At 42.7% G+C, this 17,426-nt stretch overlaps 2 protein-coding genes across 2 annotated transcripts; one reads left to right on the forward strand and one right to left on the reverse strand.

The window, feature by feature from the left end:
• The first annotated feature begins 66 nt into the window (after nucleotides 1-66).
• On the forward strand, nucleotides 67-12,291 carry STKLD1 (serine/threonine kinase like domain containing 1). The gene is made up of 19 exons (XM_058038121.1): nucleotides 67-81; nucleotides 944-1,039; nucleotides 1,465-1,509; nucleotides 2,815-2,889; nucleotides 3,517-3,621; nucleotides 3,808-3,878; nucleotides 4,452-4,567; nucleotides 4,917-5,029; nucleotides 5,116-5,276; nucleotides 5,715-5,845; nucleotides 6,463-6,546; nucleotides 7,220-7,336; nucleotides 7,883-8,017; nucleotides 8,887-9,015; nucleotides 9,845-9,973; nucleotides 10,544-10,672; nucleotides 10,908-11,045; nucleotides 11,324-11,403; nucleotides 12,229-12,291. Exons 1-19 carry the CDS (start codon nucleotides 67-69, stop codon nucleotides 12,289-12,291), a joined length of 1,932 nt encoding a protein of 643 aa, XP_057894104.1.
• REXO4 (REX4 homolog, 3'-5' exonuclease) lies at nucleotides 11,614-17,383 on the reverse strand. Its single transcript, XM_058038122.1, has 8 exons — nucleotides 17,061-17,383; nucleotides 16,300-16,652; nucleotides 15,866-16,018; nucleotides 14,986-15,179; nucleotides 14,447-14,535; nucleotides 13,842-13,916; nucleotides 13,509-13,583; nucleotides 11,614-12,936 (listed from the first exon to the last, which is right to left on the reverse strand). The coding sequence occupies exons 1-8, from the start codon at nucleotides 17,253-17,255 to the stop codon at nucleotides 12,835-12,837; spliced, it is 1,236 nt and encodes a 411-aa protein (XP_057894105.1). The 5' UTR covers nucleotides 17,256-17,383; the 3' UTR covers nucleotides 11,614-12,834.
• Nucleotides 17,384-17,426: the final 43 nt, after the last annotated feature.

The raw sequence follows: 17,426 nt of genomic DNA on the forward strand, positions 1-17,426 counted from the left end.
GGGGTCTCATGCCCCCAGGGCCGCTGCCCCGCGGTCCTGGGTGGGAGGCCGGGCTGTGCCCCCGCCATGGAAAAATATGAGGTGCTGCCCTCCGTCTACCCGGCAATAAGCAGCATTGTTGGGTGTCGGTGGTGCTGGAGGGGTCTGTGTGGGGTACAAGGCCCTCAGGGGGGGCTGTGACCAGGGCAGGGGCTGTGGGTGCCTTTGGGGGACATGGTGAGGGTAGCTCTGACTGGTTAAAGTCGCTCTGGAGGGGTTTATGAGGGGTCTGTGACCAGGGCAGGTGCTATGAGTGACCTTGGGGACGTGGTTTGAGTGGCCCCGAGTGGGTAAAGTGGCACTAGAGGGGTTTATGAGGGGTCTGTGACCAGGGTGCCCTTGGGGACGTGGTGTGGGTGGTTCTGAGTGGGTAAAGTGGCACTTGGAGGGTTTATGAGGGGTCTGTGACCAGGGCAGGCACTGTGGGTGCCCTTGGGGACGTGGTGAGGGTGGCTCTGAGTAGGTCAAGTTACACTGGAGGGGTTTTGAGGGGTCTATGGCCCTGGGGATGCTGTGGGGACCCCTGAGAGCAGCACACAACCAAAGGACGTAGAGATAGAGCAGCTCAGGGGGGTTCCATGGTCCTGGAGGGGGTTTGGGGGTGTTTTCAGCACAGGGAATGCCCTGAAGGGGAGGGAAGGGAAGGTCAGTGTTCCTCCCAGGAGCTGAGTGAAAATGGTGAGAGTGTCCCAAGGCCAGAGTTCCTCTCAGGGACTGGATGAAGGTGGGGTTGTCCCAAGGCCTGTGTCCCTCTCAGGAGCTGGGGTGAAGGTGGATGTGTCCCCAGCCCTACCCTGGGGAGCTGCAGGTGTTTTCTGTGTGGAAGGTTTCTGTGGAATGGGGTTTTTTTTGCCTCGGTTGTTCTGCCCTAGCTGAGCAGGTGCTCTGGGTGTGCCCTGTGCAGGTGCTGGAGCAGCTCCAGCCCGGGGCACTGGGCACGGTGCTGGTGGCTCAGCTGAGAACAGAGCAGGCTGCCCAGAAGAAATATGCAATAAAGCAGGTGAGCAGGTGGTTGCTATGAAAACAAGAGTGTGGAATGTTTGTTGTCTCCAGGGGCACCAGGATAGCAGCAAGAGACCCATGCTGGGCAGCTGAGCTGCTGGATAAGAGCAGGCTTGCCCGTTATAGTGCTGCTTTTTGGGAAAATGGGAGATTCAGATCAGTTTAGGGGAATGTTGAGGCTCAAAGTGGGGAAAGGGCATCAGCCTGGTGAGGTCCCATCAGTGCTCTCGCCTCAGCTCAGTGCAGAAACACTGTCTGTCACACAGCTTTGTTTTACCCATCTCCTGACACCAAAACTGCCCCAAACACGAGAGATTTGACCTATCATTGAAAACTTATGTCATTTGTACCTTGCTAAGAGTGTTCTGGATTGTTCCTTGCTGTTTCTGTTACAGTCTCAGCCCTGTCTTTTGTTTGGTGCAGGTTGAATGCATTGACCAACACCAAGCAAATGTGGCCTTGAAGGAGGTATTGGTGCAGTCTTTTCTTTACTACTTCACTTACAAAGACCAAAGTCTTGGTAGAACCAAGTCTTTTATCTGCAAGGATTAGCTGAGTAAATAAGTAAATCAGGTAGGACTATTTGTGGGGTGTGCTCTCTGCCCTCTGCTTGGGCTCAGGCCAGGGTTTTGTATTAATTGTTGTTATTTATGGATATGTAAATTCAAATGGACAGCTCTTCTCAGAGGATAGTTCCTTCTCAGGCTTTTTATTTGTTTTGTGAAGCCAAAGGACAAAACTCATCATTTTGGCCTTTAAACTGAAGGAGAACTTTGGTCTGTTTATAGTTTATTATTAATAACTTGATGTCTAGATAACATATTTCATTATATACTCATTTCTCAGAGCTGAACATTTTTATTGTGAATGATTTTCTCCCTTTGTTGTACCCTTTTTTTTTTTTTGATGCAAACTTTGTCATAATGCCTTGAGTAAGAAGCATCAGAAATACTCTAAAAAGACCAAAAATGGTTTCAATAAAATAGTGGAATAGCACATGATGGATGAATCTCCCAGTGCCCAGTATGCACAGCATCTGAAGTTGGAAAAGAAGAAAAATAAATGTCTCTGCAGATATTTTATCCTGGTCAGACCTTTCTGATCTCTTTCTGTACCAAATATTGCATTACCAGTAAAACTTATTCCAATTTTTCTATTGAAATAAATATTGAAATACATCTATTAAAATAAATGCAGTTGTCCCATTTGGGAGCCTGGCTCTTTTTAGCTTTTTATTTTGTGCCTGCACAGCCAAGAAACACAACTACAGGAGAGTAACCTGAATTCTTTTTATCTTCCACATAATCAGCAAATTTGCTGAAGTGGTGAGGATTTGTTAGAGCCCTGCACAGAAACCACCTTCGAGGAGATAAAAATCTCTCCTGCCATTGTATTTGCTGAGGTTCAAGCTTGCATGGAGCTTACAGGAAATAATGGCTGCACTTGAAAAATCAGCCTGACTTAGATTCTGAGAAATGTTTTCAGGTTAGGATGTTAGGAGCTGAAGAAGGGGGTGGTTCACACATCATCTCCCTGTGGATCAGTTTATATCTCTGAATCTCACAAGGCTGTTGCAGCACTGGGTGAAATATTTTCCTTCTTTCCACATTTGTGTATGCAAATATTTAACAGAGCTGGCACTTTGGAAGAGCTGGATCAGAAATGTGGCATGAACAAGTGAGGAACTGGCTTTGGGTGTTATTTGAGGTCCTGTTAAAGGGAAGGGCTGTGTAGCTGTAGAAATCTGTCTCTATTTTTTGTTTTTCTGTGCAGGCAAAGGATTTGCTAAAACTCTGCCATGTTAACATCTGCACTTACAAAGAATTGTTCCTGACTTGGAACAATGAGGTGAGAATGGAACAAGATTAGTTAAACTGGAATGTGTGGTTTATGTTCTAGGCACACGAGCCTGTTCACAGATTTAAATTTGGGGTCACTGGGGTGAGATGCTAAAAAGGAAGGTTTTTTGATTTGAAACAATCCTGATTTTTTTTTTTTTTTTTTTTTTTTTTTTGCCTCCTGAATACACACATTAAAAAGCTGTGAATATGTATGGATTGAAGTGACATGGCAGACTCCAGATTCTGCTGGGAATTAGTGTGCAATTCTGATTTTCATGCCTGCATAAAAACCCTTCTATAGGGGACCACAAGAAGCTGAAAGCCCTGACTTATTTATTGGCAGATTTTCTTCAGTGCTTGGACAGAACCTTTGCTGATTTTTTGGATGTATAATTGATTTGAATCATCCTACACAGCTTCAGATAAGATGCTTGATAGTGGTGGTTTGTTTTATTTGCTAAAACAATGAGCATGCTGGATTTTTAATGAAATAAATTAAATATTGTCTCTTCTGTGAGAGAATAATCATCTCAGAACCATTTTTTTTGTACTGTGGAGATCACACCCACCAGCTTGGTTTTGTCTCTGTTACCTGCAAACAATTCAGCAATTTTGGTGCAATGTTTTATTGCAGGTCTCATCTCTGTTCCTCTGCCTGGTAATGCAGCACTCAGGCCAAGGAGATCTCTCAGCTCTAATCAGGGAAAAGAGGGAGAACTCAGAAAAGATATCAACCATGGTAAAAAGTACAGAGGAGGCACCTGTTTGAACTGAGAGACTTGTTGCTTTTCTGGTATTCCTTCTTTCTGAAAATCCACCCTAAAAGCTTCAAAGCACAGGAGGGTGGTTTTGGAAGCTCACTTCTGAAAGATATTTGAAAGTTCCTCTGTTTTTGTTACACTTTCATGTCCGTTTCCCTCCACAGGTGGTTCAGAAGCTCCTGGGACAGATGGTGGATGCTTTGTTTTACATACACAAACAAAATATTTGGCACAGGTGAGCAGAAATCTCATTTTCTTTGTCTGACAGGCTCCTGTTCTTTGCAGTGCTCAGAGCCAGGGAATTTTACTCTTCCAAAAGGAGAAGTAGGGGGTAGAAATTCCAGATTTTAGATTAGTTTTTTTTTTTACTTCTGAAGTTACCTATTTCCTGAGTTTTGTCTGGAATACTCATTTTATTAAAGTATTATCTCCTGAGGGTTTTGGGGTTTTTTGGCTATTTAAAAAATTGTCCATCTCTTTAAATGCTCACATTTTGGTGGCTGTGATGGACAAAGTTTGTATATCTGAATAAGAGACAACCCATGCAATCCATGCTCAGATCAATCTGTGTCCCAAGCACAAATTTTAAAGCATTTAGAGAGGAAAATAATTGTATTTTGGTTGATTATCACTTGTATATTAAAAAAAACCACAACAAAACACAAACAAAAAATGTCCAAACCAATTCCCCAACCCCACAAAAACCCCAAACCAAACCTTCTGAGGGCTAAAGATGCAGGGAATTTGTAATTATATGTGATTAGACTCTAATTTTTTCACAGGCTGACAGAAAATATTTGTGTTGCAGAAATCTGAAGCCATCAAACATCCTGGTGACTGGTGAGCCATCCTTCATGCTGAGTGACTTCAGCACTGAAACACTGATGAGTGATGAGCTGAAATGGAAAATCAGAGTGGAAGAAGGTAGACATTTGTTTTGCTATTTTTTCTTTCCTACTGTATTTTAAAAGGTTTCAATTGTGGTGGATATTTTTATTCCTCAGAGAGAAATGAGGAAAGAGGAAAAAGCTGTCTTTCCTTTCCTTTCTCTGCTATTTGTCTTCTAGATAGGATTTTCATGGGCAGCTGTCTGCAGCATTAGTTGTGTTCACAAGTGAAAAATGTAGATATGTGTGTGAGTCTCTGCAATCAATACACTTGGAATCCTTCTTAGCTTTGTCCTCAGGAACATCTTAGAGAAATGTTCATTAGTTACAATGTGTTTTGTAGTTTTTGGAAGCACAATGTCACCATGTGATTCCTGTTTCTACAGAAAGCAAGTCTTGGATGGCTCCAGAAACATTTGGGTTTTCTTTCACTGAGAAATCTGACATCTGGTCCCTGGGCTGTGTCCTCCTTGACATGATGAGCTGCTTTGTTCTGAATGTGTGTAAGAATGATTTATTTGGGATTTGAAGGGTCCTGGGCTCATCAGGGTATGTGAGGGCTCTCTGACACTGTGCTCTTCCCAGGCAGAAGAGATAAAATCCTTACTGCAGGGTATCAGAGGGGACAGCAGCTGCCTTGAGGGAGTCCTGACCCTGATACAGGATGGAGAAAGAAATTATTTGCCTTTCTTCCCACTATTATTGATGATGCTACAGATTGAGCCCAGCATGAGGCCCACAGCAAGGTGAGTTCTGGCTCCTTCCCTTGATTTATTTTGTCCTAAACCCCTCCTACCTCCACCAACTGGGAATGTTCACTGCTGTTGCAAAGGGTTACCATTGCTTATCCTCCTGCCTCAACAAATTGAGTTATTAAACATTTGATATTCCTGCAGAGTGGACACTGAGATGCACAGGTGTCCCTTTTTGCAGTTATATTATAAATTCATGTTATACACAATTTTATGAGTCTGAACTTGACACCTAACATGGCTTGTGCCATGTGAGCTCTTTCTTGAGCTGTCTGGAAGTAAATTGTTTAAGTTCTGTCCAAAATAATCTACTCTAGAAAGAAATAATATTAGATTTTTTATATCAAAATGAAACAACACCTATAGATTTTTTTCTTTTCTAACTTATCAGCTCTAAGTCACTGGGGCTGCTTTTGTCTCTCAAAATTCCAGGGATCTGATCACTGATCCATTTGTTGAGAAATGCCTGATTTTTGCTGGTGAGACCTCAATAAAACTGAAGAAGTCTCTGCTTCCCTCAATAACAGATGAGCTCTTGCAGGGAGGAGTTGAAAATGTTCTAGGTAATAAGGAGAATAAGATTAATGTAAAGGTGATTTTCACAGGAAATAAACCCTTCCAGTCAGGATGTATTCTAACTGGAAATAAATTCTTGCCCACTCATTTTACCTGCAATAAAATGGGATAATCTTTGGAGCAAGGAGCACTGTTATTTTTCCTCTAAATTTCTAAGGTTCTCAGCCATTCCTACTGTAAAAGCTAAACAGGCTCAGAGGTCATTCCTCAGAAAATTTGGGAGCTTCACTTATTTTGTTTGCATTGTAACATGTTTGCTGATTCATGCCACAAGGGATCTGCTCCATTATTTTCCTTTTAAGTAAGGAAGATGTTATTTTAATCTGAAAAGTCTCTTGGAATAATGCATTTAAAGCTCCTATCCCTGCTGATTTAATATTCCAACAGATCCCCAAAAATATATATATATAATACAAAATACACTGTGAATCATAACACTTGATGTTTAATGAGTTGGGGGGTGAAAGTTTTTCTCTTTTCAACAATCCCAAATTGCATTATTTTCATTCATATGAATTCACAGCTTGCACAAAACAGAGACAATTTGAGTGCTTTGTGTAAGTGTTTGTGTGGAATGGTTGGAAGAATTTCCTTGGTTTCTCAGCATTCATGCAGGCTTCCTGGGATGTTGAAGAAGTCCAGGCTGAAGGCATTCAATACCTTGCCAGCTTTGTAGAGGATAAAACTGGTAAGGCACTACTTGATCTATTTATTTATTCATTTATTCTGCTCCTTCCTTACATTTTGAGGTAATAGGAAGAGGAAAACATTTTTCTAATGCCCACAAATGAGAATGAAATTGTTCTCTTCCTATCTCTGTAGTGATGGGATTGTGTTGGTTCTTGTTCTGTACATGCTTTTGTTAACCAGCAGAGGGGTTTTACTGGATAATAAAAACGGGCACTAGGGGAAGAAAACCCTGTGATATTTGAATTGGCAGCAAACTGACATTTGAGGAAGGTAATTTCCACAAGCCCTGGGGGTGATGACCTGGGGGTAATTCCTGGGGCTGCAAGGCTGGCAGAGCAAAAGGAAGCTCCACATGGCCAATTCCTGTGTCTGTAAAGCTCTGAGGGTGAGAGCTGTGTGTTTTCTCCCAGAAGCTGCACATTTTTCAAAAGAAAATCTTTCTTTTGAAAGATTTTCAGATCAAGGTTCATAATTCAAAGCACTGTGTTAAATCAGTTATAAAATGCTCTGTCCTTTGACAACACTTTAATGCTGGCATTGGTTTATGATGTTAAAACTTATTCTTAGCTTTAATTGATAGGAGACATTTCCCACACAGATTAAAACAATTCACTCTGTTTTGTTCTCTTTGATTCAAGAGCCTTTCTCAAGGAATTTCTTTTCCCCCACAGCATTGCCCTATCTGCTGACATGCACAGAAGTGATCACTCTTGCCATGAAGGTTCACACAGATTCTCTGGATTTACAAGTGGATGGCTGCACTTTATTGCTTGAAATTCTTAGTCAAGGTACAATTAAGATTTCCTCCTTCTGCTGGGTCTTGTAAAGATTATTGAATCCATTATCTGCTCAATTAACAGTTTTAGGGGATGAATTTAAAGATCTAAAGGAAGTTAAGCAGCTTTTTGAATTCTCATGGCCTTCCTTCAGGACTGGCACACAGTAATTCTGTGTTGAGTTAATTTTAAATACAGGTGCTGATCTTGTCCAACCAAGTTGGTTTTCATGTTATGTAGAGTGTTGCTAGAGGGCATAAATAAGACTCTTGTTGTTTTGGTATTTTAATTTTAAACCATAAAAGTAGTTTTGGGTCTCTTGTGTGGTCCCTGCTGTCACTTTCATGGCAATTTACCCCAAAACCACCTGATGATATGAGCTTAAAAATACTAAGAACTGATTTTCAGAAAATGAAAGTTTAAAGTAACTTTTGCTTATTTTATATGAAGAAATGCTGCTAATTGAATGTTTTGCTATGCTGATTGCAGGGCAGGGGGGTTCAGATTTCATTCAAAACCACTGAAATCTTTGTTCCATTCCAATGTTTGTGGTGACAGCTCTGAAACAGGGGGTGACGATGGCCTTGGATGAGAGTGTGGCCAGCTGCCTGTTACACACAGTGAGGGAACATTCTGAGAATGAAGAGTTCCTTTCAATGCTCTGCACAGTTCTGATGATGGTTTCAGCCAGTGGTGGGTCACCTTGCTCATTCTTTGGGGAATCTTAATTTGGTTTTACTTTTTGAAACAGATCCAAGATAATGCAGTGATTTCACTGAGAGGTGTGGATGTCTGTGTGTAATTATTAATTTATCAGTGCTAATATTGCTAAGATTGACCAGATAGTGATAACACCCCTGAAAGTTTAAGATACAATGCTGAGGCTTCAGGGATTTACTCTAAAAGATACAATTCTGTATTTCCTCTTGGTTTGGAAACAAATACAAGCTCTGCAAATAGTAGTGCTTGAGAAAATGAGGGCACAGAACCAGAATTCTATTTTGGACTCTGCCACGATGAATTGAAACCATTCTCCCTAACTTCTCTACTTTGTTCTCTTTTCTTCTGAACTTGTAATTGCTAAATATTTATATTATTTTTAGTTGTTTTCAGTGTCAGTTCAACAGTCATCAAAGACTCTTTTTAGAAATGGTTACAGTAGGATGTAGCAGCAAGGCGGAAATATTCAAAAAATTATTACAAAGAGTCATGTCTAAGACTAAACTATTTTTCCCCAGCGTTTCCTAATTCTGAAGCTTAGTTTGAATCGTTAAAATGGAAACAGGTGAAAAATTGTAATTTAAATCCTCTCAGTTCCTTTCCTGCTCTGTGAATTCCCAGTCTGTGAGGAAGCAGGATAGCCAGGCATGCATTTGAATGGATCAGATGTGTTAAATGCATCTTGTTAAAGAATTCGGTCTGTTCTCTTGCTTCCTTTTGTGCAGTTGATGGGCTCATGTTCCCGCTCTGTTATCTCAGTTTGAACACCTTAGTGCTGCCTGTTTCCAGGCCAGTGAGTGGGACAAAACCCCCAGATTCTATAGAATTTCTGTGCTTTGCAGAAGTAGCTGCGGAGAACCTAAGGAAAGTTGGAATCATCCCAGACCTTCTGTCAATTTTGAGACGTTTTCTTCACAACGACAATATCTGCTTCTCTTGCTGTGCCGTTCTCTGGAGCTTGGCTGTGAGTGGTGAGTAGAACACAGGAATATTGTGCCTGCACTGCTGTGGCTGAAGGGCAGCAGGGATTGAGCCTAATTGAGTTCAGACGTTCCTGTCGCTGGGATTGGATTTTCTCCCATTCTTGTTCCAGGGAGATGGAATGAGATAATTTTTAAGATTCCTTCCAGCCCAAACCAATCTGATTTTGTGATTTTTTGTGATTCTGGAGAGTTGTTTCCACAGCACTGCTACCATCACTTTGTGATCCAGAGTTAGATAAAAACAAAAATCAATGCAGAGTTTTTTAGCAACCCTTTATGTGATAAGGTGTCACATTTGAGCCGTTCAGGCCAAGATGTGACCTGATTTCATATTTACTGATTTGTTTGTGATGTGTTCTTGTGGAGGTGTGTTCTGATCATCCTGCAAGGCTGGAAGCACAGCTTGTGCACAGTTTCACCTGGTGTGTTTTATTCCCTCTGTGCAGCAAATTACCCGTTGGATTTATGGGACAGCTGAATTTCCATCCTGCAGCCTGGATACTGTCAAAACTGTGGTTATTTCTGGAGGCTTCTTGCTGTGATTCCTATGCATAATTTAAATGACAAAGAACACTAGTTCCTGCAGAAGTTCAGCTTTCTCCAATAAACAGAATTATTTATTAGTTCTGTAGCACTTGGTTTGGTTCTGTACATTTTTGATTCCTTCCCTCTGCTGCCCTCCAGACTAAAACAATGTTGCATTATTCCAATGCCAGCAGCCATTAAGGTTTTACTGATATAATTTGACACACAGTGATATCAGTACTTCATTAAATAACTCTGCCTGCTGCATTTCCTTTCTGCTAAGGGAATTCAGAGGATAACACAGACCAAGCAGTGCTGGCAAGTGCTGTCCCTGTCACCTCAGCAGTGCTGCAGGAACACCTCCAGAATGGAGTCATTGCAGAGTCTGCCTGCTCAGCTCTGTGGGCACTGGCACTCCAAGGTGGGTGACCCCAGTGTCCCCGTTGTCCCTTGGGCATGGGAAAGGCTGGGATGTCTGTGTGCCAGTGGCGACACTGCAATCCGGGCTGCTGGGCTGGAGAGGCTCTGCAGAGGGCAGCAGAGTGAGGAGCTTGCATCCTCTCCTGGTTGCTCTTCCTGCACTCGCTCTGTGGCTCCCTAATGGAGCCATTTTTGATGAGCTGCAGCAATTAAATCACCAGATACTGCTAATGGGGACTCCACTGGTGGGCAGCTTATTTGCTTGGTTGATTTGGAACAGTGTTTCATGTTAAAAAAGAAAAAATCTTTCATTATCATTTGCACTAAGGAAATCATCCTTGCAGTCCTACTCTGTCTTATTTCTTCCTCATGCAACAACATTGTCACATTTACCTACTGCCTGCCCTTGTGCCCTTGTTTCACTGAGAAAAGATGAGCAAAACACTCTCAGCAATCTCATTTCTATTCCCCATCAGTAGAATAAGTTGAGTATTCAGGACTCTTGATTCTTCTGGCCTGGAGGATACTGAAATTTTGGGCTTTTCTGTGTGTTTTGTTTCTTTCTTTAAAGGTTGCTTAGCTGACAGTGACTATGAGCCCACAGCAGCACTTGTGCTGGATGCACTCAGGATGAACCCAGAAAGAAAAAGGCTGGTGGAGAATGGCTGCCTGGCTTTAGCCACCCTTGTGAGGCTCTCAGGTAACATTCAGCACTTCTGCTTTTATTAATTACCAATCAGCTCCATCAACATGAAATTAAAATCACTTCTGCATATCTGGTCTTTTATTTTTACCCAATTATGCTTCAGAATAGTTGTTAGGAAGACTGAAAATAATGGGCACAACTTCCTGAAAATGTGCCCTTAGCCAGCTCTGAGGGGATGGGAAGCAGATCCTGCAGTCTGCAGCTCCAGCAGTGTTTGTCTTCCTTGCAGAAACTGCAGCTTTGGCAATTCTGCTGGACTCAAAGGGCAGTGGAACAGAGCTGATCAAACAGGAATATCACCTTCATTCCCACGAGCCAGAGGTGGCAGAGGCTCTGTGCCTGCTCATGAACGAGATGGTTCAGTATGGTGAGATGGCTGCTGCTGCCACTTGTTGAGTGTCCCCCTCTCTCCCAGCCCTAAAATCAGTAAAACCACAACAGCAGCTCTCAGGAAAGACTTCATGTCTGAGAAAATTGCATTCATCCTCCTGAGAATTCACTCCACTTGTTCCAAACAAATACCACTCTGATGGTAAAACATCTTAACTTCATCTTCTCTTGCCTGCTCTCCCTGTGCTTCTTTAGCTCCTGCTCCACTGGCAGTTGTGCTATAACCATAAATTTTCTTGTTCATTGGCACTGCAGATGAGGTTATGCTGAATATGAGGTCCCAGAAAATGGAAAAGCTGTTGTCTGAAATAAAATTCCAGTTTCCATTTAGCACGGTATGGAGAAGTCTCTATGATAATAAAGTAGATAAATATATTATTTCTGGTGAGGGATTTGATCATAGTGCAGAAATTTAGAGAATTAGCTGCATGTGGAGTGAAGAGTGAATTTCTAAGGATAGTTCTAATTACTGAGAACAAATGATTGAAAGTTGTTTTTCTTGTTGTTGTTAATGCTGAAATTTTAAAAAATTATATTCTGGTCTCTTGCAACATTACATTAATTTATTACAGTCCTCATGCTAAACCAGGCTGAAGTTTACAGGAATAAAGCCATAAGTATATTACATCCAATTTATTTTTGGTTTGGAAGTGGCATCGTTAACAAATAAACAAAAACCCAACAAAAACTCTCTGACAGTTTGTGGGAAGATTTAACTTGCATTAAATTTCACCAAGTAGTCACACTGAAAAAAAAGGGAAAACCAGCAAAGTTATCAGAGCCATTTAATGTGTTACACTAATATTTCTTCTGCAATGGCTTGCTGGCAAGAAACCAATAATTAGGTTTGTTCATCAAGCCAGTACAACTGGTTAATCTTAATTTTGCTGATTTCAGTTAAGTATTTACAGAATTGTTCTCAAAGACAGTCACAAACTGTTCTCCTGCAGGCATTGCCTGCACCCCTTCAGTGAACACTGCAGCCCCAAGGTAGCACAGAAAAAATAATCCCAGAAGGGGAGAAAGCTCCCTCTCCTGTTGTAACAGCAGCCACTTCAAAGACCTGTGTTAGACACATTGTTTTTATTAATAAATGAATACAAAAATAAGTGGAGCAACAAGGTAATCTTCTGTCTGACAATTCTCACCTTTCTCTCCAGGAGATTCTGACCCTGGTGGATGCAACACTTTCGAAACTGAGGAAGGAAAAATGCTTTGTCTGAGAACAACACTTGGCCACTGCTGGATACAAAAGCCTGGAGCCTCCATTAGAGGATTCCTCTCACCAGAAAAAAGAATATTGGGCTATTAATAATATACAAACAGGTATTTATTGGTGGTTTGGGTACCACAACTGTGTAACAGCAATAATTAAGAATTCACCTTGCAGTAGACCTCACTTTGTGGGCCTCAACATACTTGAAATAAAGATCTTAATCCTTGGAGTTTTGACAAAGCAATGACAGTTTCTTCCTTCACCTATCATAATTTAATTTTTTTAACTTATTCAGTGTCTATTTCTGTTGAAGGAATTTAACTGATTAAGTTCTTCCCAGCTGCAGGCATTTGTTACAAAGGTTGTTTGAGCACAGTAGCAGGCATCAGGCACAGGGTACCAGCAGCATTCCTGTACTTCCAGGTTATTGTAGCATTGTCTTTGGATTGATTTTATGAAGTAGCTGCTGTCAGTTCTGACTTCTCTCTAAATTTGGAATGTGACATCAATCCAGCAAATGCTGCAGATGAAAGATTCTACCCTGTGTTTTTTAAGTTTTACAATTTTTCTTGTTAGCTTTGTTCTTAACAGCAGCTTCCCATTTCTTTTTCTCCAGGGTGTAAAGTCTCATAGCTGCTTGTGCATCCTGGATCTGAAACAGAACAGACCAGACAAGGATGTGAGATAAAAAGCAGCTAAATCTTTCATCATTTTAATACATCCTTCCAATTAACATTTCAAGATCTCTTTTTACATGTAGGCTCTGTGCCTAGGGAAAGGGATAAATGGTGTATTTAGAGTGCAGGGCCCACCACAAGGCTCTACATTGGAAAGTCCTAAGAGAATTTTGTTATTGATAAAGTATCTATGAGCTCCCCTCCCAGTTTTGCTTCCCCAGTTCATTCCTCTTTTCCATCCTCCTGCCCACTGAAATAAAGGATCTGCTGAGGTTCAGGTGTCTCCCACTGTTTATCCATCCTGCCACAGTGCAGAATGCTGCTTTTAGAGTAAACACATCTTGATCATTGCTTTTCCCCCTGGGAATTTTAACAAGAATTCAGAGTTGTGCAGAAGTTGTTTATGAAGTGAGTGAACAGTGAGCAAGCTGAGATGACAATCTCACTGCTGCTGTCCAAGCAGAGCTTGCTGAGTTCCACTGGGATGAAGGCACAGCCCTGGGGACTGAAGCAGAGCCAGAGCTGGATGTTCTGGGCAGGTACCTACCGAGCAGTGCTCTGCTGTCTGCACCTGGACATTGAGCAGCTTCTCACACAGCAGCTTCAGGGATGGCCTGGAACTCTGGGGACAGAACAGACCATAAACCATGCTGTCTCACAGGACTCAAAATAACAGAGATGGGTGTTATATAAAAATATGTTCCTCAAAGTACAGCACATCTTAGCCTCTGCTGGTGAAATACCAGGAATAATTAATTAATTAGGAGATTTGAGTGTGCATAGGTAGGAAAGAAGGAACAGGGTGAGGTAAAAGCAAGCTCAGGAGTGAGTCAGCAGCTCTGGAGTCTGTTAATTGAGTACCCTCCCTGCAGTCTCTTACCTTCACTCTCTCTTTGAAAGGTTTGTATCTCTGTGTGTCCCTGATCATCTTGTGAGGGTGATCAAGAAGTAGGACCTAGAAGAAATCACATTTTCAGTCTAAAATGTGTCATTGCATGAAACTTTACACAGTTGAGTGTGCAGCTGCCTATTATTTCCTCCCATCCACTGTAAGAGACACTTTAAAGCCATGAAAGGACAAGACCCAGCTAATACAGACAGGGCTGGATTCAGGAGGTTTGCAGGAGCTCAGGTGTGTTCCCTTGATCCAGAATGATGGATCAGAAGCTCCATTTTCAGTGTCCCTTGATCCAGAATGATTTATCAGAAGCTCCATTTTCAGTGTCCCTTGATCCAGAATGATGGATCAGGAACTCCATTTTCAGTGTCCCTTGATCCAGAATGATGGATCAGAAGCTCCATTTTCAGTGTCCCTTGATCCAGAATGATGGATCAGAAACTCCATTTTCAGTGTCCCTTGATCCAGAATGATGGATCAGAAACTCCATTTTCAGTGTCCCTTGATCCAGAATGATTTATCAGAAGCTCCATTTTCAGTGTCCCTTGATCCAGAATGATGGATCAGAAGCTCCATTTTCACTGTACCTTTAGGTCATTCCGTAGGGCGTGCCCAACTAAAATCCTTCCCTGCAGGATCTCAGCCACCTCCTTCTGAACTGTTTTAAAGTCTTCACCTAAAAATGCCACACAAGGAAACATTTTCCATGAGCAACCAGTGCATCTTTTCTGGGAAGTAACTGATCCTTGGGACTGTAGTTTTTGTACAGTACACTGAATCTCTGCTTGCTAGAACATAGTATAAAAAAAAAAAAAATTTCTTTTCCCTTCATGGAATTCTCTATGTTCCACCAGTTAATTCCTTCAAGGGTGTAGAGAATTCTACAAAGAGTACAGCATGAAAAGGAAATTATTTTTTATACTATATTCCACGAGTTAATCCCTTCAAAGGTGTTGATGATCACTGTATAAAAACACTTCTTCCCACAATTTTTCTTAGCATTAAGTTTAAGTCAAATCTCAGCATTTTGCTTTCCCAAATTAGGTCTCAAACCCTTGCAAGCTCAGCCAATGAGGCTCCTGTGACAACCCACTGAATCCTCCCACTTTGGGGGACCCCTGGTTACCTGAGTTTATGTTCTGAGGCCGGATGCCACTGACAGCTGTCCTGTAGTCTGTCACCTTCTCCGTGGGCTTGACAAACTTGTCATAGACACACTTGCCAAACTGGTTGACGATGGACACCCGAGCCAAGATGCTGTCCTCACCCTTGGGGCCAACCCCCACCATCTCACAATCCATGGCCACGGCCTTGGTCAGCCTGGAAGGCAAAGGGACACCTTGGGGACACCTTGATGTGAGCAGGGCAAAGCCTGGCAGCAGGGACAGGGAGATGGCAGCTCAGTGTGCAGGTCAGTTATCAGAAGCCAATCTGATAGCCCTGATATTGTTATTATTGTTTAATTGAAGGGATGGGACTACAGTCAGGTTAAAAACAATTTATTGCTCAGACTAGGGGCTGTGAGATTTATGAGGGTAAGTAGTTGGTTATAGCTCAAGAGTAGTTATAAGTTCTTTGTTACAAGACAATATATAACTTTCTAATCTAAGACACTTGCTACAAAGTTTATTTTGCTTTTCTAACCTATCACTTTTACTTATTTCTACTGCACTGTGTATACTTATATCTAATGGGCTATTATGTACATGTACACACAGATGTTTCTATTATAACTTCTAAGCTCTTAGCTTACTCTGTACAATTACACCCTGACATTATAAACCCTTCACTATCTTATTAATACAGTTTTTTACTGAAGGTATACTCTTCCTTACAACTATAGAAACATGAGTTTATGATTTTTTTGCTTCTTTGTGTACTTTTTTTTTTACATCAATCTAAGCCTGTTCCAAGGCTGCAGATCAAACCTTTCAGTGTTTCTGGAAGTTTCTATCTTCCCATTCCTCACACTCTGATGCCATCCTTCCCCCTGCAATGTCACTCACCCATCAAAAGCCTTTTCCTTAACCAGCACCTTCTCCACAGACTGGCATTGCTCTGTTTCAAGCCCCAGGTTCCTTCTGGCAATTTTTGCTGCTTCAGGTCCTAGTGCTGCTTCAATATCTTTGGGATCAACATCATCAAACCAGATGTCAGCCCTGGGAAGAACAGATTTAATGACATTTAACACTCTCAAAGCAATCTGGTGTCTGTTGTACAAAAAGTATGTTTACTTTTAAAACCAAGAGATAAACCCTGTGAAAATTAAGTCTATGGCTGGCACCTCTGCAGGTTTCTTGCTGTGTCTGAGAAGTAGGGGCAAAATGTTCCTTATTTCTTTCAGAATTGAGTCTGGAAAAGTGCAGCAGTTTGGAATGTACCTCTCTGAGCTCCTCCCAAAATAAATATTCACATCCAGGTTGCTGCCTGAAATACTCACTCTTTGGGCTGGTGCTCCAGGGGTTCCTCAGCTTTCCTCCTCTTGTGTTTCAGCTCATCATTCTCCTTCACAACAATGCCGTTTTTCCTTTTTTCTTTGCTGCTTTTCCCATTGCTTTTGGTGCCATTTAAGTTCTTATTTTCTGTAACCCCCTTGGATTCTGGCTTGGCCAAAGGAGCTTTAGCAGCACCATTGTCCATTTTATTAGTGGATTTTACCTTTACCACATTCCCATTCCCATTGACTGCTGGGACTTCTGGGCTTTTGGCTGCTTTGAGTGGCTGCTTCTTTTTGGTGTCTGTTTGACCCGTGGGGATGGGCTTCTTGGAGTTATTTGCCTTTTGTTTCAGCAGCTGAAATGACATTAAAAAAAAAAAAAAAAGACAGAAAGATAAAGGGAAAAGAGCCTGGAAAAGAGAAGGCTTTAGAGTGACCTAGAGTAACTAAAAGGAGCATTCAGGAAAGGGGGAGAGGGACTATTCACATGAGTCTGGAGTGACAGGATAAAGGGAATGACTTCAAGTAGTGTTAGATGGATTTTGGGAACAAATTCTTCCCTGTGAGAGTGGGCAGGCCCTGGCACAGGGTGCCCAGAGCAGCTGAGGCTGCCCCTGGATCCCTGGCAGTGCCCAAGGCCGGGCTGGACATGGGGGTTTGCTGGGACAGTGGGAGGTGTCCCTGCCCCGTGCAACTGCATTCAGGCACTGCCAGCATGGCCCCGCTGCTTCCTTGTCCCCACCGCATCCCCCGGTCCCTCTCACCTCCTGCAGCGCCTTCCAGTTGGAGGAGAACTCCTGCGGGTTGCGGGGGGGACCCACAGCCGCCATGCCGGGGCCTTTGGACGCGGCCGCCGCTTCCCCGAGGGCCTTCCTCTTTTTCCTCCTCTTCTTGCTCTTCCCGCGGGCCGCGCCGCTCGGGCCCGCCGCCTGCGGCTCCGCAAGGCTCTGCTTGGCCATGGGGGGGTCAGCGGGGTGGGACCGGGACCGGGAACGGGATCGCGATCAGGGGACAGCGAGTCCCACCCGGGCCGGCGCTACCGCAGGGGGACCGGCACAGCGCCGCACCGCTCCGCCGGGGAACGCCGGCCCGCGCTTGGGTTCCGGGCTGGATGGGGGGGCTTCCGTGGT

Source organism: Melospiza georgiana, chromosome 20 (assembly GCF_028018845.1).
Source record: "Melospiza georgiana isolate bMelGeo1 chromosome 20, bMelGeo1.pri, whole genome shotgun sequence".
Classification (NCBI taxonomy): domain Eukaryota; kingdom Metazoa; phylum Chordata; class Aves; order Passeriformes; family Passerellidae; genus Melospiza; species Melospiza georgiana.